This window comes from Gallus gallus, chromosome 2 (genome assembly GCF_016699485.2).
Source record: "Gallus gallus isolate bGalGal1 chromosome 2, bGalGal1.mat.broiler.GRCg7b, whole genome shotgun sequence".
Lineage (NCBI taxonomy): Eukaryota > Metazoa > Chordata > Aves > Galliformes > Phasianidae > Gallus > Gallus gallus.
Window position 1 is genome coordinate 18,788,361 of NC_052533.1, and position 27,254 is coordinate 18,815,614.

The window sequence follows — 27,254 nt, forward strand, 5'->3', positions numbered from 1 at the left end:
AGTTTCCATGAGACTGCAAACAATTAGTCTGTGAGCTGCAGTGACTCATAGACAGGTAATACAAATGTAGTAAGCCATAGAACAGTATGTCTACATGGCTTTCAAGATGGTTGGAAGAACGTGGGACGATAATGGGCACTCTAAGCTCCTGTTACACTGATTGCTGTGAATGATTACTGATCTCTATCATTATCATAAAATGTCAGTGCAACCTATAAACGAATACCTGTATATGTTATTAACAGCATAGCAGGTGCTAAAGACTGTTTACTCTGACCCTTGCATGAAAGATTTTGGAATCAGATATCTCTATGTTTGTGAAATAAATTACAGCAAAAACAGAAACTCAATTGCTTTTTCTCCTCTACTCTCCTCATTTTCCTGAAAATATTGTGAATCTTAAGCTGAAGGCCAGAAACTGAAAATATTTCTGTAAGCATAAAATTTCCACTTTTCATGCTAAAACTCTTCCTTTATTGATTCATCAAAGTAATTTTAAGCACAGTGTAGCTTGATACTGCAAGCCTTGGAAAGATCAAAGACTACCAGAAACTAGAACGACTCCAAGACACTAACAACAAACTTTGAATTAAAAATAAAAGTTGCATTAAGGGAGGATAAAACCAAAAACAAATTAAAGTACTACAATGACCTCCAATGCTGTGTCACTACTTGCTGAAGCTTTGCTAACATAATAACTGTTAACTCAGTCTGTGTTTGATGGCAGGAATACTTTCATTGCTGGAAGACCAATAGGTCTTCTGGCATGAATAAAAATGAGAAAGGAAAAAAGAAGAAAATAAGATCTTCCTCCTTTTCTGATGTTCAGCGGCACTCTTGGAAATGCTCACTCTTTTGTTTTGTTTTCCATGTACAACTGTTTATCAGAAAATTCAAATACTGTCTTGGGATTTCAGGTCTGATCAATGCTAAGCACTTTCTAAAAGGTATCAGCAGTCACCATGTTAATAGAAAATATGCTAATTCAATCTGTAAATTTACCTGTTTAGAAGAGATATGAAAAAAAAACACAACAGAAATCTCAGAACTACACCTCAATCATTTAGAAGAAGTCCCTTTATCTTCATAAAAATGTGTTGGTTTCACAGATGCTGTATAAAAAAAGAGTTAATTTTGCTATCTGTTTCTTCAGTAAGAGTCATTCAACAGCAGCTTTATGATCCTTAAAAGACTCTACCTGAGATATACTTAAATCACGACTATCACAGGTGAAAGTGATAAAAAGAAAAAAATCTGATTTGCAAAGATCCACAATATGCTTCAAAACCTTATATGTTAATAAAGCAGCACCACTCTTTGAGATTACAAGTCCACAGATCAATAAAGTAAATCACTGGCAGAGATCTCCAATTTGGGGAATTAGTTCAATGAAACAATGCTGGAGAACTGTGGAGTGTGGAAGAAACTGAAAGTGCATTTTTTCATCTCTGGCATATTGTGCCAAGCTGGAATAGAAAACTGCACAGTGATTTTTATCCCTGAGAGGCAGGGCTTATTCCAAGTGCAATATTACAGGATATTGATATGTCACTTCAGTGATTTTGTCTACATTATGCTGCCTAAATCTGACATAATGTTGTTTTCTAATATGACATTTCCCTGAATTAAAAAGAAAATTGAAATAATTAAAAAAAAAAACCTACTTAACACATTACATGCAAACAATTTCTCGTATATGTCTTTCTAGAAACACAATGATTTTAAATTACGAATGCTATGATGTACCTTTTCTATTTGTAAGTGAGATTCCCAAATAAATGAGTGGTTCTTTGATCCTTTGGAATATGTATTTATTTATATGTATGTATGGAATTTATAGGTATTTTCTAGTTCAAACTTGTGCAAATGTACTGTTTCAGTTCATCAGGCTCTTTGGAATGAATGCTTACATTTGGTTGCAGTAAAAGACTACAGTGAACTATGTGCTTCCAAAAATTTACAGGTAAGAAGATTGAAATAACTTTATAATAACCTAACATTATAAAATGCACTAAATGGTGTCTGCCCTATCTACGATTGTACATAAGTAGCCGGTCATTCTAAAAAGTTTTCTTTGAGAAATGAGGCTTTCCTTGAAAATCGATTTATTTCTATTTAATCTCTGTTTGAATCTGCATTTACTTGGATATATGCTTATGTCATGAGTTCAATCCAATAATAACTACTTAAAACAAAACCTAAACAAGTGGAAAGTGCTCTTAGATTCTGTAATGTAAAACTATTTTGCAGTTGGAAGTGAATCTGTCATAAAAATTAATTTTCCTTTCTTTCTTGACAACTAACGCTGTGCTTCACAGTAGCTCTACTGATTTCCTTTGAAGTTCCTTAAACTAATTTAGTACTCCCATATTACCACTTATTAGGGCTTCCTCAGAGCACAGATTTCATCAACCCATATAAAACTTTTAATAACAGTTCACGGGCCAACAATGGGAGTAGAGAATGTAAAATTTTGCACCTTTTGGGAACTGTATAGTTACTCATTAAATAAAGGTCAGTACCCCATGATGTTATGACAAGCTAAATTCTTCTGAATATCATTTTTCCTGGATTTAATAAAGGAAAACAATTTGAAAAACAAAACAAAACACTAGGAACACAAAGATACACATAAGCTACTAAAAAAGAAGTACTCCAAAACTTCAGATTTTTGTATAAGTTTATAGGAACTTCTCTATAAAGTCTATTAGGTCTAGAGAGGGAAGTGAAAAATCTGTATAGTTTCTACATTGTCTGAAGCATGCTTTGGATTTTAGCAGTCCCTTCAGTAAAATCTTCAAGCATATCTTCAAAAATGGGAAGTTTCTTCCCCTACCTACATGGAAGTCAGATAATCTGCTTTGAAGTCTACACTAACACAATGAAATCTATAACTGCTACATTAATCTGAGGAGTTGATTGTTTTTCATGCAGCCAGTGAGAAGAATCAATGTGGAAACAGTCTATTTTGAGCTGTGAGACAGAGTAAGTTGTTTCCTCAGACTTTATTCTTGAGAGACTTCCCAAAGAAGTAAGTAAGGTCAATGATATTGATTTGTGAAAAATTCATTTTAAACTACTCTATCCTAGAAATACAAATGTACAGAAGAAATCAGTGGGCAACAGCAGCATCTCTACTTCAGGTTCTCCTGTTGAAAACACAGGACAGTAGGTTACTTCACTAAAAATAATGGGAATTGCGAAAACCACCACAAATCACCTGCATCTGAGCTTCTACCTACACATTTCTACATCTCTCTGTCTCTCTTATCCTCCTTAGGCAAACTAAATACAATTATAATACTAAAGGAACAACTGTGGCAGCTTCCAGCTTTGTCTGAGTAGCTGCAGCAGACAGGTGATGGGGTCTGTGCTCTATCAGTCTGAAAGCAGCTGGAGGACATGGTCTGCTGGCTGGCTCCAGCTGCCTGGTGCAGCAGCCAGGTTGGGCTGTCACTTCAGCAGTGCTGGTGCAGCCCTGCTTCACTTGCTATGAGCTGGCCAATGCTTTTTGTTCTGAATACTATTATGTCTTCGAACATTTGTAACAGAATGAAATTAATTCACTATGACAAATGCCTCAGAGAGGTCTGCTGGTGTTTTCTAAAGAGATCCCATATACATTGGCCTCAACACATTCAGTGATGGTAGTCGCTAACAGCTAGTTTAATCTTCTTTAAACATCTGCATATTTCTTTTCAGATGCTTTTTCTATAACATATTTAAAACTTCTCTAGCTGTATTAAACCCTAAATTGCATTGTTTGTTTTTTTGGTTGGTTTTTTTTTTTTTTTAATAATAATGTCTATATAGAGGATGAATTATCATCTTTATTTTTCTTTTCTTTTCCTAACAAAAACAACCTAATCAGCATTAGAAAACATATCTTCAAATCAGCAGAGCAATAAAATGTGTGGTCTTTCCTTATACCTAATAATTTCTGCTCAACTCTTTAGAGACACATTTCAAAATAAGAGTTTTCTCTGACTAAAAAGATTAGGAAAAGTAAAAGATTAGGAACCTCACTATTACCACTAAAACAGACATAATTAATGTGAACTTTTTCCTACAGTACTTTAGCTTAAAAATATCTCCTACAGTATTCATATATTCTCTTGCAAGTGTCACAGAGAAATAATGCAAAATCTTACTTTCAGTAGAAAAGTTTTGACTAGCAATATGCAGATCTGTACTGGTAATATTTTGATTGCCTACTGATCTTTTGCTCAGCTGTAAAACATTTTGTAATTTCCATTTAGATCAATGGTGAGATGAATATTGCAGTCTCTGGATTTTGCTGTCTCTATAGATAGTTATGTCAACATCTTCCATCTGTGTAAATGGTGAGGGTTTTGATTTGAAGTATACTGTATATTTTACAACCAGTTCAAGTGTCCATCATTTTGAATGGACTATTCCATGTACAGAGAGGTCTGTATTAGTATACAGTATAATATCCCTTCATATTATGAAGGTATAGTATATTAATGGCAGAAAAACTCCCTTGGAAATTGACTTTTTCTCTCATTGCATGCCTCAACAGAAAAGTACATGCCCATAAAATCCTCTTTATGATCCGACAGTTTCATTGTTTATATCACAATCTGAGACGCTACTTTAGTATGACAGATAATACTCAAGCTTCTTGAAAGTGGACAAGCCATGTTAATATTAAGAGAAGTCATCCATTAACATATATAATGAACTAAGATTAAAAAAAAAAGCTTTTTAACCTTTGGTTGATATTTTTCTTCCTCTGTAATATATCACATTCTGTCTCAATATGATTGTTTTGTTTATAATTGTGTCAGTGGTATACATGGTGTTCATTCTCACTTTCAGATTGTAATAGAAGTGAAGACTTTAACTAGAGATAGTTTGCTCATCTGTGAAACTTGAGATAGCAAATTCTTTCCCAGGTCATCTCCTCTATGTTGCCTTTTCAGCTATTACAGTCCATTAATCTGCTTCCACTGACATTAACTAAACCTCAAGTCAAGAGATCATAGAATCATAGAATGACTTTGGTTGGAAGGGATCTCAAGGATCATGAAGTTCCAACTCCACTGCCACAGGCAGGGCTGCTATCCACTAGATAAGTACTAGATCAGATTGCCCAGGGCACCACCCAACCTGGCCTTAAACACCTCCAGGGATAGGGTATCCACAACCCCTCTGGGAAGCCTGTTCCAGCACCTCACCACTCTCCCACTCTCTCAGTAAAACAAACAAACAAACAAACAAACTTTTTCCATATCTAATCAAAATCTCCCTTCCTTTAGTTTAAAACAACCATTCCCCCTGGTCCTATCACAATCTACCTGCGTAAAAAGTTGATTTCCCTCATGTTTATACTCAAACAGGATGGACTAATATTAGTATGGTATACTAACATTGAACCACAAGGTAACACTTTAGTATTACTTCTCATGGCTACAAAGTGTTTAATTAGACCTTATTCTATAGAAACTGTTAAATAGAAACTCTGATTAGATTTTTGATGTGCAAATCTCTGTAAACAACATTATAGGTAAACTAGGCTGATCTGTGAAACTGTTTATGACGCACTACTAATGAGAAGAATGCCTTCTATCCTCCTCCAGTATTCTTGCCTGCATTAAACGAAGTTGAATAATAAGCCTTTTTTCAGATGCCATCAACTTACATTGCCATTAAATTTTCTTTAAGCTTACTGGAGGCAGTGATAATTTTAAATAAAATAAAACAATGTCTGAAAAGTTTATTAAGACAATAATACTAGGGGAAAATGAAAGTGGGGGCAATATCTCATTGTAATAAGGATATTTTTAAGAGACTAGAATAACAAAACCAGTGCTGGATCAAGAGAAACCTTGGAAACAGAAGCAGTGGGACTCTTGCAGTCTACAGAGCGCTCTAACAGACCCAAACTAATCTGCCAAAGAACTTACACTTTAACAGGCATCAGATATTGAAAAGAAAATATTTTTTTAATTACCTTAATGAGAACCTGAATACATCCTGTGGCTTTTGATGACTTGAAGTACCAGAAGCTCAACACACAACTCCTGCTTGACTCTCTCCATCTGGAACTCCTCACATGGGCTTTTTGATTTTTCAGCCCTATTGGAGTGGCCTCAAGATATAGGAATTGTCCTGAAACGAAATTATGAATTCCTGAAAAATTGTTTTGCACTTTCAGATTGGATTCCATGACTGAAACTTAGAAATACTCAGAGAGATATAAAGTATGCTTCCCAAATATGCCCTATGCTAGCAAACATTTGCTACCAGATAAATTTCCTTATATACTTGTTATGATAAGAACAAGCTGGTAACAGCATAGTGTTTTGACAGACCTGCATGGAATACAGAGAATATTCCAAATTTCCCAGCTACCCTGATAATTTCTCCTTGTCCAACAGTATTAGTTACTGTTTTGACAGTACATCAATGAGCACATGGTGATAAATTTCAAGATAAAGTTTTCTGAAAGATAATCTTCACAATAACAAGCAATATAAAAACTTGTGGTGTAGGAAAAAAAAACAACAAAATCCACTACTCACATGTTCACAAATAATTAGACATCAATTAGACATCACAATCAATTAGACAACAATTGGACATCTGTACTCATTATTTCATGAATATTTTCACAAATTTAAATTATTTACTGAGAGGAAGTTGCAAAAACAGATGCTTACACTTAATATATACTGAAACTGACATGCTCCTTTAGTTTTCCATTTCTATTTTAATCAGAAGTTTAATAAATTTTGCTAGTTTCCAAATTATTTTTTCATTTGTACAAACAAATGTATAGTGCACATAAACATAATCATTGCATAGATAGCACACTATCAAATTATAACTTCACATTGACTAAAGTTTTCTATGAATTAGAGATAAAAGCCCTGTGGACTAAAATGTGTTCATTCTAACCTCTCTGGCTCATTTATAGCTATAAATATTTGACATTATATTACAGGATGAGAAAATTACTTCCTCCCTGAGGCCAATCATACACATAATAAGCGTGGTGACATCTTTGTGATAAGTGTTTTATTTTTAAATAAACCTAGAAAATACAAATGGAAGCTTATTTTTCCACATCTGCTATTACCTGCATTAAAGACAGCCACATACATAAACACTGTGGGAGATTAAAAGCATGCCCTATCACAGCATTGATGTTTGCTAGGAGAATGTGGCTATTTTGAATGCTTATTATGTTGATGCTTATGTTAACACCTGTTTGGAGAGAGAAACAAAACAAAAAACTTCTACAGTCTTCTTTAAAGGAAACTTGTCTGACTGAGGGACAGATTGAGTTGCAGAAGTAAGGGCTAAAATTCCTTTTGCTTTTTACAAGCACCAGAAGGATAAATAAATACTGCAGTCTCTATCCCATGTGAGAATATTTTAACAACTGAGCTGAATTATGTGTTAGTTCTGTCATGATAAACACCACAGAGGTGCAGAAATCTGTGTTGTAACACACCTGGATACTGTAAAAGGCAAACAACAGTGTCCCTCCATATTTCTTGTTTTATTACTTTATTATTATTATTATTATTATTATTATTATTATTTTATCCTTCAGCAGTTCATGTAAATACTCGCTAACTGCTAAGTACATTTCCTATCATCTGCTCAACTTTGCTGTGGACTATTTCAACTTAAGATCAAGCCTGAGCTCAGCTCTGGTAACACCCTTGGCTGGACCATGAGAACTTCAGAGGGAGAGGATGAAGGTATGGAACCTGTAGCAAGGACAAGAAGTATTAATTCTGTAGTTTTCCAGAAGGAGCCATGTAGCTACTCTGTTACTTACAAAGGAAGTGTATTTACATATATTTATTTACTAAAAATTACTCAAAATAGAACTTTTAACAGTTGCTATTGGTTCATTATTTTGGGTGAGCTTCTTTACTCCTAAACAGCCATTTTCCATCTCTCATTACAACCTACTTCCAATACGATTAAGTAGTACAAAGAAGGTAAAAAGCATTCATCCTATTCAACCAGTTATCAGAAAGAAATTAAATCCTTTAGAAAAAAAAAATCTTTATTATTTTATAATTATTAACACAGAATTATTAATTATCAGCATGCAATATATTGTAGGCTACTGTAAGTTTCTGTTTGTTTGTTCCTTACATTCAGAACACTGTGGCTTGTTCTAACACAAACTGAGGCTTCCAGGAAATGTGCTTAGACGGGAGGATAGGACTGAGTGGATCTCAGGTGTGAGCTACCTCACCCTTACTGGCTGCAGCCAGAATATATGTCTCTCTTCAACAAGTAACAAATTAACTTGCTTTACTGGTACAACAGTAGCTAAAGGAGAAACAATTGGAAATCAATTTTCCCTAACCTAAAATCATTTTACAGCAGTAATTAATACTTGTATATTACCTTATGCATTCAACTTATTTAAAATGACACCCTAATTAGACACATAGAATCCCTTCACTGCCTCTGAATTGAGGTATGAGAAGCTCCATGAAGACAATTACATTGCATTTGTGACAACATACCAGATCTGTTTCCAAGTGTGTGGTCCCTGGGAGGTCTCAGACTTTGAGGCGAGCCAGCCCCCAGCACCCAGTCAAAACTGTCCGCCAAGGAATTTTGCCAGCCACATCTGCCATTCTCAAAGGTGCAGGAAGTGCCACATTCATTCTCATCTGTATTATCCCCACAGTTGTCTTCAAAATCACAGCTTTGTTCTGGTCTGTAACACTTGCCATTTTGACATTGCCAGTAGCCATGAGAGCAGGAGCCTGAAAAGAGAAGAATAGGGGTATCCTGGTGAATCACACAGCCTTGCATCCTAGTAAGGTTTCTGGAAGGTTATATTGCAGAGAGTTTGGTATTTAGGAGAAGGATGGTGGTCCAGAGAAATTTTATTAAAATCCTTTGGTTCCTAGAAGTGCCAATCCATTATCAGTTTATTTCTTTTGTATTTTGTCAAGAGATTGCCTAAATAAATGACTGTTTTCCTTGTAAAGCCTTTGAGGGCAAGTTCCAGCCAGTCACTCTTTCACTAACAAAGCTTTCGAGTCTGACTTAATTGGTGACATTCTCCTTTCATGTGGTGTAGGATTAAACCATTCCATTTTAGCTGCAAAGATCAGCTTAATTCATCAGCCCCAATTTGGAAGAAAAAGCTTTTATGTTTTAACTACAGAGGTTTGCCTTTTAATGGATTTTTCTTTCGTAAAAGAGTTCAGTGGGTGATGTTGTCATTTTTGTGCAGTAGTCCCAGCATTATTGAAGGATAATTCTGCTTTTGTACAGCCTAAACATTGGAGGACTCATTTCACAGGATCCATTTTCGAGCTTCATGTTTTCATTTCAGATCAGTTTCTGCAGGGCTATGTATGAAAAGCAGTCTCTACAGTATGCTATCTAATCATGAAAGAAGGCAAACACAAAATTCCGAAAAGGAATCCCCATTCCCATTCTCCCCTGTCAGAAATAAATACACAAGCAGAGTTTTATTTACAAGTAGGACTGTTACTACATAGCCACGTATATGTAATACGCACATGTATGAAAGTTATGTAGGAATAGGAAGAATTAGTTACTTGATAAAAAAATTATGTGGAACTAAAAATGTATTTTCACTACTGTTGACTTAATTTAAAGAAAGATCTGATGGTGATAAATGAAATTCATCCAAAGCTAAGTTTTATCGTGGGAACAAAACAACAGGTATATTGCAAAAAGAAAACAAAAGATTCAGTTGGAGTATTAGCAGCATCTCTCAAACTCTGTTTGAACCAGAGTGTAAATTGCAAATGCCCCCAAACAAAGTGGAAGAATATTATCATATCTCTTTCCTGCAGGCTTTGGATAAAGCAAAAATAAATCTTGAATCACTAAATGTGAAAACAAAGATTAGTCCCTCTTTTTTTTATATTAAAAAATCTCCTAGTACACATGCTTTAAGAAATAAAAATTTAAAGCATCCTGAAATATTAGAATGCCACAGAAATGCCTAATATCCTTTCTAGGGAAACAATTTTTATTTCTGTGTATTCTAAAAAGATGAAAGTATGGACCATGTTTGATCTAGAAGACTATGATGATACGGCTTTTAACTTAGAGAGGGAAGACAAAAATCCTGAACAGAGGGGTGCAAATCAGAATAAGACTGATGAGAGCTTAGAAGAATGAAGAACATCAGGCAAAATTTTCCACAGCTGGAGACTGAGTAGGCTCTGACTAGCAAAGGATCTGTATGAAGTTCAGGATTGTTACAGGTTTATGGAAATATCAGTGTAGATTTTATTAATACAAAATCTATGAAAATGATCCTGTCCAAAATAATATACGAATCATACCAATGCATAAGTCAGAATCTAATTACTGCAACTTACAAAGCATTTGGAGTGCATCAGAAACTTATCCTCTCTATCAATCTGTAGTAGTAAATACAAACTACAAAGAAAAGCTGTGAGAGGAGATATCTGGCAATCACACCCCTATTCAGCTGATATTCCACCGACAAGCAGGCTGTGTGTATATCAAAACATTTAGAGGGAAGCAGTCTTTAGAATTTCAATTATCTGTGCTCCCCAAAGACAGAAATTTGTTATGAAATCTCGGCCTAACTTAGATGGCACCATTTTAGGAGCTATTTATCATAACCCTTTCGTTCACTTTATGTGATTGTGCTATGAATCTAAGCACAAAATTATTTTTTCTTCAAGCTAGGAATTTAAATTTTAAGATGCAGTCCATGCTTGTAAGTTTTTTTCCATGCCGTTCATTGTGATCAACAGTTGTGATATCTATTGCATTTTGAAGTCCCTTTAGAGTACTGCTTCCAATTTAATGTTGAAAAAAAGTGGATTTGAAAAGTGGAACTCTTTGTTATCTGAAGCAAAAGAAAAGTCCATCTTGAATCCTGGCATGAATGAATCTATTCAAGCATGTGTAATGAATGATATTACACTGTCTACCCAAGTCTGTAACGTGACTTGTTTCTGGATGTGCTTCCATAGTTTGTATGTTTTCTGTTTAATTGCTGTATTTCTAAAGATTTATAACTGGAAAGAGAAATAATCCTACAAGAAAAGTTTTTTGCAGTTCTCTGCATTTTCCTTCCTACTTTTCTTCCTCAATCCTTTCAATGCAAACAATTCATTATATAGATGACCATGAGCACAATAGGAATATTTATTTGAGAGGAACTTCTGCTTAGTAAGGTTCAGTAACTTCTTTCTTTGATTAGTGCTTCTTAAAGATTATTAGTGTAGACTTTTTGCCCTAAACCAAATTTAAGATGTGTGTGTGTGTGTGTGTGTGTGTGTGTGTGTGTGTGTGTGTAAAACTCACATATATATGTATATAGATAGGTAGATAGATAGATAAAAAGCTTTTAAATACTTGTTTGGACAAAACCTCATTACATGACAACTATAGAACCAGCTACACATGGATAAGATGGAAATATGAACATCTGTCTGATTAAAGAAGTAATAAGATTACTAATAAAAGTGCTGTTCAGTTGAGGGACAGCCAAAGGTGTTTAGCACTTTCCTGAATATATTTCTAGAACAAATGAACTCTATTTGTGCATAAGCATCATTTATTTATTCTTTTTTTCTTTTTTTTTTCCCTTTGGAGGACTGAGACATTTGGAATGTACTTGTTTTCTTCCACTCTATTTAAAAGATCATAAGGCCTTTAGATGATCATCCTGCATTTCAGTCCAGAAAAACCTTACCTGCAAAGACATATTTTTATTATTTAATCACCAAATTCTCTAGTAGTTGCTTGTTTCTTCCAAAAGACTTGTTTTGATTTTTATTTCAACATTTTTTAATATCATCTTTCCATTTAAGTAGGCATCAGCTTTTAAATTTTTCTTTAGAATAGTATTTATAGGCTTTGAATAAAAACTCATGCATCTAATTTCTCAGTTTTAAAAATAATGATAACAAAAATATCTTATAATTTCATTTTCACTCAGTGATGAAATCAAATTGTCATATTTGTTTGGAGTGGTCATGGACAGTTTTAAAGGCTTTGGCTGACTATACACTGATACTATACATTGATTGATCAAATTGAGATCAATTAACGTAATTTATTAGGACAAGTTGAAGAAATACCTCAATGTTTTGTAGTTACCTATCAGTAGGCAAACATTCTGACAGCAGAAATTGCTACTATAATAGAAAAAAAATGGGTTAAGAAAAATATAGTTTGAAAAGTCAGTGAAACTCAATCTAAAATAAAATGATGAAATCAACAATTGAATAGATAATGAAGGACTGTGATAAATTCTCCATCACTTTAAATCTTGATTAAAAGACTGATAACTTTTCCAAGAAACATGCTTTAGTTCAACTAGAAATTACTGAATAAATCTTAGAATTCATTAGATAAAAACCCAATAACTTTAGCAAGATTTTAAAATAATAGTAATGCTTTAAAAAAATCAAAAAGTAGTTGTATATCTTAACTTGTTTACATAATTAGGACTATCTATAACAAATAAACTAAATGTTTATCCTTGCTTATAATATGTACAAGCAGAGATGAAAACCTCACATTTCTCCATGAAGTTACAGTTTTCTTGGAGTTGGTCTTCTATGTACCTTCACTTACTAGAAACAAATTTAGCATCATAATTTAACTGATGAAGATATAAATGATCAAAATGCCTAGAAGATCACAGAATTGATTCTATTTGTGAGCGCATTAGTTATGTCTCTTGTCATAATCATTTTACACTTAATTTCTGTTATATTAATGTGGAGGTTTTTTTTCAGCTCTTGCTGTATTTCAGCTTTGTGTTAAAATTACCTGCAAGCTAAATCATGTTCTACATAGGAATAGACTGATGATAAGAATATTCCAAAATACATTTGTACTTCTTAAACTTCTTGTATTTAATGCTATTATCTATATTTTCCACACTAAAATCTTATTCAATTTCATCAGTTCTCAGAATATATATCATTGGACTTTAAAAGCTAGATGTACTTCAAAATATCTCCAAAAGATTTTACTTGCATTCGCATGGCTAGAAGTATACCAGCTAGAGTTCCTGTAAAACCATAATCTGGTATGGAGGTCAGAATAATTCATTAGCAGGCTAAGAGTTTGACATCCCAGGAATAAGGACTCTGGATAATTTAGGTCTCTGATCATTTTCCTACAACAAGTACTATATTGTCAATCTTCTACAAATTGAGATTATGGTATGGCTGAATTGTACGTGTCTTTAAAAAAGACAGGAACATTTTAGTTAACAGGAACATTTCTCAAATATGTCATCAGTATTACTGAAATACACAGAGTAAAGTGCTTTCACCACACCTGCTGATGTATAGTAGTAAAGACTTGTCAGTACAGAAACGTGAAAAATACATTTCATGTCAAAGGAGAACTTTGGAAATTAGAAGAATATTAAAGGCATTCATAAGTTGAAGATCTGAAAATGAAAAGACTTTAAGCCTACTACACCTCTTCAGTTCTTCCTTTGAATATAATGCTTTTAATAGCATTAGATGTAAACAATTGAATTAAAGTTTTCTTGATTTATTTTGTTCACTTCCATGCATAAACACAAGAGAATTCCTTTCCAACAATCAGATCTAGTAATATTCCTCCTCAGAACCAGTAATAGTAAAAAAAAAAATTCCAACAAGGTAGCTTATTACTGTTCCACCTCAACCCCTCTATTCATGACAGAGCACTGAAATATCTACATTTTTTACTTTATGTTTGCTAGTACTTTAGCACTACTCATTAGAAAAGGATTGTCATTTAGCATCCATTCAACACACTAAGACATAACCATTCTTTGACACAGCTGTACTTTGCAGTATTTAAAATGAACAGAAATCCTCAAGAGGAAGAGGAGCTGAATGCAAGATGGACATCACTGTCTCCTCATATTGAATTTATTGGGTATAATATAGGCAGGACAGGAGAACTCTAAAAGCAATATTAGAAGAATCAAGGTATCAGTCCAGGTGCTTAGGTGTAAATGAATATGTATTCACCCCCCCAAAAAAAATAGTTTTTGATTAGTGGAGATTGCACTGGTTCTTTCTGTCCCCCCACTGATATGCTAACATTGTCAGTAGTAGAAATAATGTATACTTTAACACATTTTAAATCTACAAGTATTTGGTCCATAAAACATACTAGCAGGTCAGTTCAAAAGAAAATTCTCAGTGAATCACTTCAGATGGGAATTCCTTTTGCCAGAAAATGGGAACATGATACTAGACATGTCATAAAGATTATTCCAGTGTTAACAAGATAGTTTAAGACTCCAATTTATGTAAAAAGTAAGGAAAACCAAGGAAATCTCTTGTCACTGGTTATAATGGGAACGGGGATACAGCAGTTCTTCTAAACAATCCTCTCCTTCAAAATCCAGGTAGAAATTTAGAACATACCCTTTTGAAGGAAGGCAAAGAGACACTGAAAGAAAGGGACATGTCATTTTTATACAAACTTTTTCCAGAAAAAATGGTATTCACCATGTGCTTTCACTACCTTGAGGAAAAATAAATATTGATGTGAAAAGTTTAATACAATCACCTGAGATTACTTCTAGTAAATAAAATGAAATTAGATCACATGAAATTAATGTTTGCAATAAATTATGACTAAATATTCACTGCCTGAACGCCTTAGCAAGGACAGGAGAAGAAATGTTACTAATGAGTTAAATCTACAATTTTTAATATACATCGAATGCTTAAAAATCTTGGTTGGGTTTTTTTTTTTTTTGTGACTGTAAACTATTTAAATATATATATGTGTACATAGATATATTTACCATATGCATTTAAGATCAAAATGTTTTAACTCAGTCTTGCACCTCCAGTTCCCTCCACCATATAAGTCAGCCATACACTCTGTGCCAATTTGTTTGAAGATACTGTGGTTCAGCAGCCCTGGGATGAAGCCAGTAAAGCTGTCTTTTTAAGGTCTCCAGTTTTGACTCCAACTTCAAGTCTGACCTTTAGAAGTACAACTTAAACTGTTCACCTAAATTGCATACAAAAAAATCTTGCCTGAGCAGCTGTTAGTGTTTGGAATAAAGCCAGGAGTGATGCATAGCTGATGATATTTCCGCCTTAGAGTGTCATTTAGTCAAGATCTCTGCTTTAATGATTCTACTGCTATTTGCTTGATAGAAGGGTGGAAGAAGGCATGGATTTCCATTTTCTAGTTCCTAGTACAGTGAAATGGAGCGCACACACACACTCAAGAGCTGTGTTAGGTCAGAAGAGGGTTTTTACAAAACCAGAGTAAAGCTGACCACTCTGTGATCTAAATGCATTTGGTTATGTTATAACCTAAGATAATGGAGTGATCTTCATTGGCTGCACTGGAACTTATTATTGCTGCATACTTTCCACCATACTGTGGGTTGTTGTCCAAAGCGTACAGTGTAAGGGGACCTGAAGTGCACTGATGTACAATTTGCTAGAGCTGCTAAACTGTACTTAGTAAATGTGACAGGTGGAAAATGTTTCCCTCTCAAAGCTTGCCCTACCAGCTCTTATTTGCAATCACACCTCTGGCTCTAAGATCAGAGGATACTCCCCTAGTTGGGTCAGACTGATGAGAATTGATGGACATGGAGACCCAGGATCTGAGCATTTCCTTGTTTGCTATGAAGAAGAATATAACTTAAGCAGTAAATGTACAGAATAGTGACTGATTAAGTTAAGTAACCTTAAATTAAGTTCCCCTAAGAATACAATAAATAATAAGTCTCTGCAAGGAACTTGCATTTTCTTTGACAAGTTAGACATTGTGAGGTGGTCCAGGAATATCTTTAAATTTGTATAAGATTGTTCACTGTTCAAAGAGGAAGATAAATAATGTAAACTTATTATTACGTGGGGATCACTACCAATTATGAATATCAATCAATTTAACCTGTGTCAATATTCAAGCATGCAAAATACAAAGGAAACCACACCGGAATATTCTCAGTTACGTACACATAGAATGAAAATATGAAAGAACTGCAGTATATAGATTTTTGGGAATACATTTCTTAAACAACTACAGAATTTAAAAACAGCTCTATTTAAACTCTTCAGTAACACTTCAGTAAGAGCCAGGTGTAGGACAAACTGAAAAAGCCCCAAACCGTACCCCAAGGAACATATGAATCCTTCATCTCTAGTTACTCAGAAAGAATAAATTTCAGGATTACTGTATTCAACATGTTATATTACAGAACTTTCTACCCATATCAAACAGAATGTTATAGTGAGTTGAAGAGAATATGATGATTAAAAGATTTTTTGCTTCCACTGGAAAGGTCAGTAAGAACAACTTGGTGGAAGGGAAAGATACCAACAAACTGTAATTGCTCAGTATCTCAAAATCTTCCAACATGGTCAGCTTTTCCTTTTCCTCTGTGTAAAATTCATGTTTGTTCCAAGTAACAGAAGCAAAGAGAGTGAAAAGTGTAAATATAAAGTCAGCATAAGTGGTTTGAGGTGGAATTCTGCACTGTCACAGTTCAGCCATATACTCTGACTATTGTGATTAAGTAGTTCTGTTCTGTATATTTCTTCTGGGAGAAGGAATACGTTATTGTTAAAAATATTAAAACAAAAGAAAATTTTATTGATCATCCTCATTTACTATTAGTCCCATCCAACACAACATTTATTTCCCAAAGCAACTATAGCTTTTTATTAACTATACCTCAATTCAGTATCTATTCATTTTTAGCTGCATTCTTTGAAGAGAAGAAAAGTTAATGGTTGGAAAGAGAGATCTGATGAAACTGTTTTATCCCACTTCACAGGAACTTGGGTCTTAAAACCAATCACTCAAATCAGAAAATCCAGTTCAGTGTTATGAAAGGTAGCAACCTCAAGCAATTCCTCTACCTTCTATAAAATCAGTAACTTTCTCCACTGCTGCTACAGAAGACTATCTTTTGGCCTTCAGTTAAAAGACTCTTAACATTTAGTCTAAAACTTTCATGATCAGTTCAGATGCACCAATTCCTTTGCAAGCTCTGCCAATTCAGCTGTCCCAAGATCAATACTACTCATAAAACTCCTATTTATCTGAATCAAACTTCCACCTAGAAATCCAGCAGAACTTGAATACTTTTCTTACATCAATCTTCTTTTGAAACCTAGCTACACAGCACTAGTCAACTTCAAAATATGGAAGAAAAAATTCTATAGATGTGGCTGCCACAAAATAATGAGAAAGGCTTCTCCCATAGCATTCTGATTCGTGATGAACTAAACCTAACTAGTTTGAAGGTGATCATCCAAATTTAAGTACTTTCGCACAAAAAAATACATTTCTGAGTTTTCCCAAATTGACAAATCAGTAGATCATCCTTTGTATTCACCATATATAGTTAGAACACTGAATCACACAATCACAGAATTCTTTATCTCCATGAAGAGGCCAATTTTCTCTCAAAACTCACGAGCTCTGTGCCGGGTTATTTCTTCAGAAGGGAAGAAAAGAATTATGCTCACCCTCAGTTATGACAGACTTAGTACTTCAGCTTCATGGCTGGCATAACTTTTTGACCAAAGTATATCATCTACCTGGAAGTCATTCTTTAGGGAATGACTCCTAAAATTCCCCACACAGAATCACATAAGGATCCTTCAATGGAATTGATTCCAAAGGGAGGAATTTTATGATGTGTATTAATCCATCTCTGGCCCCAACAGCTACAGAACAGCAATATCTATGGTACAGAAGGGATCATTTCCTCATTGTGAGAAGAGAGACAAAAGTTTCACTTAAAATACAATAGATAGGATTAGTCTCATGACAAATATTACATTTAAATTCTGGATCTCATTCCCTGAAAATTGTATATGTCTTTACTCCTTGATGAACACTTTGTCTTACCATATCATACACAAGCCCATCACACTTGGTTTTGTAGAACAGCACTTCTTAAGTAGGCTTTTATCATTCTAACAAAATAAGTTGAAATATATCTTTAAATGCCTGTTCATTCTCTGTCTGTTTTCATAAATTGCTCTGTATGATACTCAACAAATATAAGCTTGCAAACTATATTGTTCAACAAGGACACACACAACCAATGAAAAGGTCTGGAATGAAAAACAGTAGAATTTATAGAATTGAATTAACTGTTGACTTACTGGAAGGCAACAAATTTTTCTTACAGTCCCACATAATCAGAAACACCTCCATAAAGACATTGTAAGTAGAGAACTGGTAAATACTGCATCACACTCAGTTAAAAAGATAGCCATTGGAAGACAACAAAGTAATAGTGTAATGTGCAAAACATTATGCAGCAATTATATACAGTACTAAGCATCAGCAAAATAATAATAATAATTAAAAAAAATTTGAAAATCACATATAATATTAAATTGTACCATTTTATTAATTGCAATAATGTCCTTAAAAGTAATAGAAAGATCTTCAAAGTAAACACAGACCAAAAAATAATAAAAAGTTTGAAGGACTTCTCCTATACCAGCAGTGAATCATCTCTAATCTCTTAATCACAATTATCTGCAACCCAGTATTCTGAGTTTTTAAATTTTCCTCTGAATCTGATCTGGTATTAGTCATCATCGTCAATTTCTGCCATGAGCCCTGTTGCATGTGGCCATTATACCGCAGCAGCTGTTATCTGAGTAATAGTGGATTAATGCAACTGAAGAAAATTTACCTGGAGTTTTCCTTCCCTGAATTTACTTTCTATGTCCTCAGGTAATCTGCATAGCAATACTAGCTCTGTTGCTTTCCCATAGTATTATCTACAAGAGTCCAGTCAGTTTGAGTTTAATGACTTGAATCTAAAATAGTGTCTCTTTAATATCTTAGTCCTGAATAAATGCAGCATACAGGCAAGGGACAGTGTTATGCAGTTCTGTATGCAAAAATGGCTTTGGCCTGGTCAAAGCAGAGAACACAAGTGAGAGATTGTGGACTCAAAGTGATGATCTGTAGAAGGAGATTAAATAAGCAAGAGTATTTAAAAGGGAGATATTTGGAATAAAATATAATAAAAACAAATGATTAATAAATAAATAAATAAACCAAAAAGGGGTAAAAAGGGAAAAGGAGTAAACAAAAAGAAAATAAAAAATGTACCTGCCATGCAGTGAAATGCTTCAACTCTTCCTCAGTATAAAGCACAAAATGAAAGCTGAGCTTTCAAGTAACGTTTTCAAGTATCTAATGCAGAATAATGTTTTGTTTTTCCACACTAGCATGTATAATGTTGAAAACACAAACACTGCAACTAGAGAAGTAACACAAAGTACAAAGTTACTCTTGATAAATAGGTGCTGAAAAGCCCTTTCAAATGCAGTTTGTTGCTACAATTACACAAGTAGAGAAAACAAACACAGATATGACTGCATACTTAATCATATACAGAAAATTTGTATTGGAATGTCTAGAAAACTGAAATGCATGACAAAGTTGCACTTCACCAGAGGTAAAACAGGATTCAATCCTCTGAAATTTCACATTTTTCATGCACCTTTGCTGGTGCAAGAATACCTAATAGTCAAATATAAAACACTTTATACTTAAAGTCTATATTGTAGTATTATTTTTCTACCTGCACATGTGAGAGAAAAATAATGTTTACACTCTTGTAGGAGTAATTTATTAGCTAGTTTCTGGAATTCAAAGGTTTAGAGCATACATGATTTGGGTTCATTCAGGCAGAGGCAAGCTTTGCATAAGGAATATGTAACACACAGGGAAAGGTCCAAGCTAATAATGCCTCTGTTAGTCCTGGAAAAGTTTGGATGGGTCAAAAGGTTTCTTACTAAGTATTCTAGTAAAATAAAAATAAGGGTGAGATTCTTTAACAGGCTTCTATATTAATATTTCATTACATTCTATCATAGAATGGTTTGGATTGGAAGGGACATTTAAGATCACTCAGTTCTAATTCCCCTGCTACAGGGACACTTCCCTCTAGACCAGGCTGCTCAAAGCCCCATCCAGCCTGGCCTTGAACACCTTCAGGAAGGGGACATCCACAACCTAACTGGGCTACCTGTTCCAGTGTCTTACCACCTTGACAGTAAAGACTGTATTCCAAATATTTAGTCTAAATCTACAATGTTCCAGTTTAAAACTTTTTCCCTTCATCCTGTTGCTAAATGCTGTTATAAAAAGTCCCTCCTCAGCTTTCCTGTAGGCCCCCTTCAGGTACTGGAAGGCTGCTATAAGGTTCCTCCTGCACCTTCTCTTCTCCAGGCTGAAGAGCCCCAACTCTCAACCTGTCCTCATAGGGGAGGTGCTCCAGCCCTCTGGTCATCTTTGTGGCCCTCCTCTGGACCTGCTCCAACAGCTTGATGGCATTGTGTTGGGGGCCCCAGAACTGAATGCAGTAGTCTAGGTAGGGTCTCACAAGAGTAGAGTAGAGGAACAGAATCACCTCTCTCAACCTGCTGGTCATGCTTCTCTTGATGCAGAATCATCCCAGGATATGGCTGGCCTTCTGGGCTGCAAGCGCACCTTACCAGCTCATGCTGAGTTTTTCATCAACTGACACTCTCAAATCCTTCTCCTGAGTGGTACATTCTAATAATGTCACATTCTACTGACATTAAACTTTAATTTTTACTGAGATATTTACAAACATGCAACATAGAAATCTACTCTAACTGCTACTTTTAGGTTGGCTAGCTTGAGTCCCCAAAAGAAGAAATAGGTAACGGATTTTTTTCTATGCCACAAAAATCTGTGGAGATTATACTTTTTTCAAGGGGCAAATCTGGTGTATTCTTTACATCTTAATCCAGGATCACGATACAGCCAAAGGCAAGTAACTCAAAATGCCTCAGGTTTCTACAGAGTAAAATAGAAGCAGTAGCATTTACTTCATTTTTCAATAAGTGAAATTGTACAAACATCACTAAGGTAAAAGTATGAAAATGGAAAAGAAGCCTAACCTGAAATCCAAATATCACACTTGTAATATTATGAATGAAAAAAATGGCTTTTGATAAGAAAACATTCAAAACTGTGTGCGACTGAGAACACTGATGCAATTATACAGGTATCTTCTACCTACAAGTATTCAAGGGCATATCAGAAATTCTCAGTACTCTTCACAGACTTGTGTTTTTCTTTTTTCTTTTTTTTTCTTTTTTTGTCGTTATTTTTCCTTTACAAAACTTATTTTGAAGTGCTTTAGATCTATTTATTTGTTTCACATCCTGTTCTCAGACAATACTGGTTGCTTAAAGGAATATGAAAATGATTTGTTATTGAATTTGTTGTACCTAAGGAATCATTTTTTATTCTTTTCTGTAGGAGCATAGAAACATTAAATGTGATTTTTGTTATAATTATGTATTACTTAGAATAACTGCCAAGGTTATTACAATTTATGTGTCTCTAAATTTCTACAAGTCTAATTATATCTACAAAAGAGTGATTTAAACATCTCTTGGTCCTTACAATACATGCAGTTAAGAGAAATATTTCAAATAAAAATATACCAATGACCATTCTCTTCCTTTTCATTATTTTAATTTTAGTTATGTTGTTGAATTCTATCTTTTTTTTGTACCTCTCAATTAGATTGTTGTATTAGAATGATTCAAAATCTTTCTAAAAAAGAAAGAAAAAACAAAGCAACAAAATCAAACAAGAACAAAAACCCACAGCATTAACGAGCCTGTATTCTTTAATATCTACATGTCAAGTAATAGAAAATGTATGGCCAATGAAATATGAAACTTTGCTAGTGATAGGAAGTTATCCATAGTGGTATGTGCCAGGAATATCTAGGAAGAATGGAAAAAGTATTTTGTGGGACTTAAATCACTTAAAATGACAGTGTCCAGTGCTTGTTATGCCCTGAGCAGCCCTTGTGACACCAGCCACAGTTTCAAGGTAGTGGGCTTTACCGCCATCTCAAGGCTGCCAGCCCCAGGCAGATGTGTCAGGTACACTGCATGACTAAAATGGAACTAAACATCCCTTGTTAAGAAAATGAGTGAATCCTGTGTGACTGGCAGAGAAATTCATTGTTATGTGACAGAGAATACCACCATCCAATTTCACTGAAGTGAAAATCCTCAGTCACTACCACTACTAAGAAGTGACCACAAAGGATACATGTTTGCAAAACAGTCTTCTAAACAGGAAATATTAGAAACATTAGGAGGATGCATCATGTGTCCCTTTTGGATCTTCCTCCACATCTCATTGATAGTGTTGAAGACAGGATATAAGTGAAATTGATCTTAATTATGAACCACAAGATGTATGTTCCTATATTCTTAAAGATAAGGTAGTTAATCTTTTTTTTAATTTGTTGAAGACAAGAAAATTGTTCTCTACAAAACTAAAGCAAATGGTCACTAGTTCTCCCTGTTCATTGTAGGGTAGTTGGACTAGATGATATTTAAAGGTCCCTTCCAACTCAAATGATTCTAAGAAATTTGAGCAATGGATATAAGCATTACAAATGTACTAAAATCCTTGTCTCTGCATACAAGCAGAGAAGTCTAGAAGTCCAAATTTTTGCAGCTGATAAACACCATAATTGTAACTGGCTTTAGTTATATAGTAAGATCACAGAGCACTTTGCACAGCCTTTATTTGGCCACTGATCAGAACATTTCTGGAGGGAGGAGTATATTTCATGTTTTGATTTCTAAGTCCACATTTCAAGCAATGATCCAAACACATAACACTGTTAAAGAGTTGCTGTAAGTTGGAAACATCAGTGATGAACGTAGGTTTTTTTTTTTTGGTCCAGGACAAGCGAAAATTGCTGATATAGAAAAGATGGGATACTGCAAGGATGAATTTAGACCATTATCTTAAACTGGTGAATCTACAAAGTTCGCGAAATACATTTGAGTTACCACAAGAAATTGTCTCTGATGTCTTTTTTTTTTTTTTTTTTCCTGAGATTTTAGCAGCTTTTTTATTATATACAACATAAAAGGGTTTTGGAACATAATTTACTATCAAAACCAAAGCTTTTAGAGTTTCCAATGTTGCCACAGGGAGTTGCATCTACCATTAAGTAGATAGAGTCTGAAAACATCAAAAAATAAGGAATAAGAAATCTCAGCTAGTGTTCCTCTTGGGGTAATGTTCATATATAGCTGAACTTTAAAATACAAATCTCATTTGCAATAAATATCCGTGTCTGTTTTTGACAGAAGTAGGGAGCCAATAGCATGCACTGTAAAGACTTAGAAATTTTTCAGGGTATATCTGGAAACCATTACCCATGTCTTTTTAGCTTATCTTACAGACAATGCACAGAGTAGTGGGGTTTTTTTTAGGTTTTATATAGTCTCACCAGTGTTATATCCCAGTGCCTGAGCAGTGCTTAATGATATCCTAAAGGGGAAGGCTGCTCATTAGTGCAGTAACAAAGTAAAGCAGCTCACATAAATTAACAATCCATTCTCCCATTACTCCTTGACTTCAGGAAATATTAACTTTGTTTTACTCATCAGAAAGAGAGAAGAGATATAAAATAACTTGCTACAGCCATTCAAGGAGTAGGCCCAGGAACAAAATGTATCTCCTAAATTCCTCTCCGGGAGTTTAAATTTCAGCAGCTCTGGCGATAGATGTGGAAGGAGGCCTGTTCTATCAGAAAGAGCTTCTTCTTTGCCTTTCACATCCAAGCAAATATTGTGAATGAACAGGATCAGTGCTTTTAGAAGCAGCTCTTACCTTGGAGACAGAGTAATCCATCCCCATCAGAACACTATAATTTTGGTAGCAGTTTTTCCTGAGTCTTATTTCCCTTGTGCAATAAGTGAGGATGATGTTAATAATGGTATCAATGTTGATACCATATCACAAGGGAACAAGATGAGTATGATGCCTGAACAGTAGCTCTCAGTAGGGATTCTCATTAGCTAAAAAACATTAGAGCCATCCCTGTGTACTTCTTGTTTACCTTAACACAGTATATTTGTACCGGGCTCTGACCTACTCTTGGTTGTTTTACAATAACTCTCCTTTACAAGTAAATACTGACAAATAAATCCCACTGAACAGAAGAAGATATTGTCTAAACATACATGGCAGGACATAGGCCTTATAGATTCACAAGTATTGACTTACTACCTCAGAAGTTACATTATAAAAATAATTTTATCAACATTTCAAAACTCTGCTTAAAAAAAAAAACATGCTAATTTCAACACATTAGTAAGATATCCATTCTAATTTCTATTTTGAAGGAGAGAAAAAGAAATGAAAACTCCACTGACACATATTCTTTAAGGACTAGACAGTTTTGTCTTTAGCAAGAACATACCTGTTGGAGGTACTGTTGTGGATTCTGCTGGTAAAAACTTCTGGGATGGTAAACACTCCCGAGATAATGTGATGTCATCAAGTGCTATGCCACCATTGATACCTCTTCCAACTATCCCTTCAAATATGACTTGGAAATCTTCATTGCCATCTCCAACCAGGTTCAGTGCCTTGCTCTGCCAAAAATTTCCCTGGTTTCCAGTAAGAATAAGGAGAATTTTTTCATGTTTTGACATAGTCATCTGGTAGACGATCAATGATCCAACGTGAGCTCCATACATATGGTAATAGAAAAATATCTGTAAGTAAGAGCAATAGACTCTAGCATACAGTAGGTGAGTTCAGAGACATTCTGCTACTGTATTTAGTTTAATTTTTAAATGGAGTAATGTTAGCAGCTCTTTGCTTTACTTTTTCAAACAGAATTTAATATATGCACACAAAAATGACTTTTTGAACTATTCTATAAACCAAACTTGGAAGCCAGCGTTACAATACTATGACAGTAGACACCGCATCTCTTTTGAATAACTTTTGCATGTGAATGTAAAGGAAAGAAAATACATGCTTAAAAAAAAAAAAAAAAAGAAAAGAAAAACATAGAAGACTGGAGCAGTACCATTTTTTAAACAGGAAGAAACTTGTTTTCTGAGCAGTTTTCTGTTACTAAAAGTCTTTGTGATAGACTATAATGTATAATTAGGATATAATATTATATAATCTACTCTGGAAGCAAAATGGTCGGCAGAAATACAAAAAATAATTGATAAAATAAAAAATGAGAGGTCATCTGATTAGATAACAGTGAAATTTGACTAAAAATGGGAAAATAAATTACAAAATACTGAGGTAAGATAAAGTAATATAGAACATAAAAAACACTGAAAAAATAAGTACCATTAACTATTCTCTGTTATTTTCAATTCAAGAGCAAAGAATGCTTGTATTTCATCGTATTAACACTTAGTCTAATTCAATATTGTTTCTGACCAATATAGAATATTTGCAAGAATTATATATGACCCTGAAAGGAGGTAATTCATGTTATATTATGCAAGAACTTGCCTACAAATTTCTTCCTAGTCTAATGCATAACACAAGCCCCAAAGAGTGAAAAATCTATACTTACAAAAAAATAATAGCAAATATCATGATACCCCTGTAAACATTAAGCCACGTTCTTTTGCCTTTATGTGTGAAGAGCAAAATAATCTGCAAAACAGTAGCATGAATGCTGCTTTTAATCACAGTACTTACACACAACAATCTTCCCCACTTAATAATGTAGAGATATTTTGTCATCTCTATTTTTAATTACTATTTTAAAGTTATTATCCTTATTTTTAAAATAAAATTATTGGCAATTATTAAGTTTAATCTTTCATTTTGCACTCAACACTAATGTTAGAAATCCAGGTACATCTTATTTTCACCTTGACACTTAAAGTCTAGAAAAAATTGAAAGCAATAGATGCAAGCACGGAGAAAGAATACCAATTCAAAGCACCTACAAAGTTGTGCTTTCTGTAAAATTCACTAAATTTTCAACATAGGGCAGCTTCTGAGAGATGTGTTTTGCAAGCTGTCTTATGAAACTGAAAGATATAATTTTAGCAAAGACTATAATGTTATATCAAAACTAGAAAAACTTTGAATCCTGGTTTGCAAATAAATGATCAGGCTCAAATCACAACAACATGCTGTAATGCTTTGTAAAATAAAAGTTTGTTTGTTTGTTTGTTTCCAGAGGAGAAAACCATCTGTCATGCAATATTTTCTTTTTTTGTAGCTGTATTTTTTTTTTTTAAAGCAACTTGTTATTGTATGTATACATATTTTCTTAATGAAAGCACAATCCTTTACATAGCTGTAGGATACGCAGGGCTGGTGTTGTATAATGCATATTATAAATTATATATTTCTTTCATTGTTTACTTCATTTAAGTATCCTGCAGAGTACTTACCTACAGAAATCATTCTTCTCCCAAAACTAGCAAAAAGATTCATGTTTTCCTATGATTCCAAAGTGGAAATAAGATCGGGTTCTGACTCTTTCACACATGCTTGTTTTTAATCAGAAGTATCTCAGTAATTTTCTTTACCTTAGGAATACTATCTTGGTGTAATCTAGAAATCAAATTCTGTACACCTGCTAGTATTACACCCCCACATACCTTGCAGTTTTTATTCATCCTGCTTAACACTGGACTAGAAATCCTAGCTTTCTGTCCTGGCAGCTGAAGGAAAGAACTCTTTATAAAAATATAATGTCCAGACAGTTCTTGCAGTGTATGATCAGCAGCTGGTCCAGTGCCCAGTTTAGTAGCACTGTTAGTTCTGAGGTGCCAGTCAAAATCATCATTTTCTTCTTGCTTCCAATCACAAAGATCAAACTCAAAATCACAGCGCCCAATAGAGGTACCTGAAAGATATTTGCCAACACATGAACATGCTTTTTTTTTTTTTTTTTTTTTTTTTTTCAGAAAGTTAATACACTGCTATCTTGTACACAGTTATCTGCCAAGAAAAATAAAAATAAAAATCAATAAATAGAAAGCAAACAACACTTATGCATCTTACTCAGCAGACCATTTCTTAGTGTTCTAGGACTTAATTATGGTATAGGATAAAACAGCATGCATGTGAAATAGATGACCATGATTTTATTAATATAATCGATGGTGTTATAGGTATAAAAATAATTAAATATGTCAATCTGCCTAACTCTAGAGTTTCATATGCAGGGATCAATTGACATCCTCCATAGAAAATCCAAGACATCTGCAGAAAGCTATCCTTTTTTGGAGGAAAATTTTAAAGCCAGGTGAGATCCCCACAGTGCTGAAAAAGGATATGAAATTCCTATATTTGCAGAACAGAAACCCATCCAATTAACAGAACAGAGCACTATAGAGACACATTCTCCACAGAGACCATACAGGTAAAACATAATTGTAGGAATGTTAACTTTGAGC

General features: G+C 34.2%; 1 protein-coding gene across 3 annotated transcripts in view; it reads right to left on the bottom strand.

The window, feature by feature from the left end:
* Positions 1-27,254, bottom strand: part of MALRD1 (MAM and LDL receptor class A domain containing 1) — a 230,461-nt gene that overhangs the window by 105,718 nt on the left and 97,489 nt on the right. For all 3 annotated transcript variants that reach the window (XM_046921944.1, NM_001318981.2, XM_040680811.1), the window contains 4 exons: positions 26,454-26,701; positions 24,281-24,578; positions 8,523-8,768; positions 5,978-6,135 (listed from right to left, as the gene is read on the bottom strand). In XM_046921944.1, coding sequence (XP_046777900.1) covers positions 5,978-6,135; positions 8,523-8,768; positions 24,281-24,578; positions 26,454-26,701 — 950 coding nt within the window. The remainder of the gene's footprint in view (positions 1-5,977; positions 6,136-8,522; positions 8,769-24,280; positions 24,579-26,453; positions 26,702-27,254) is intronic.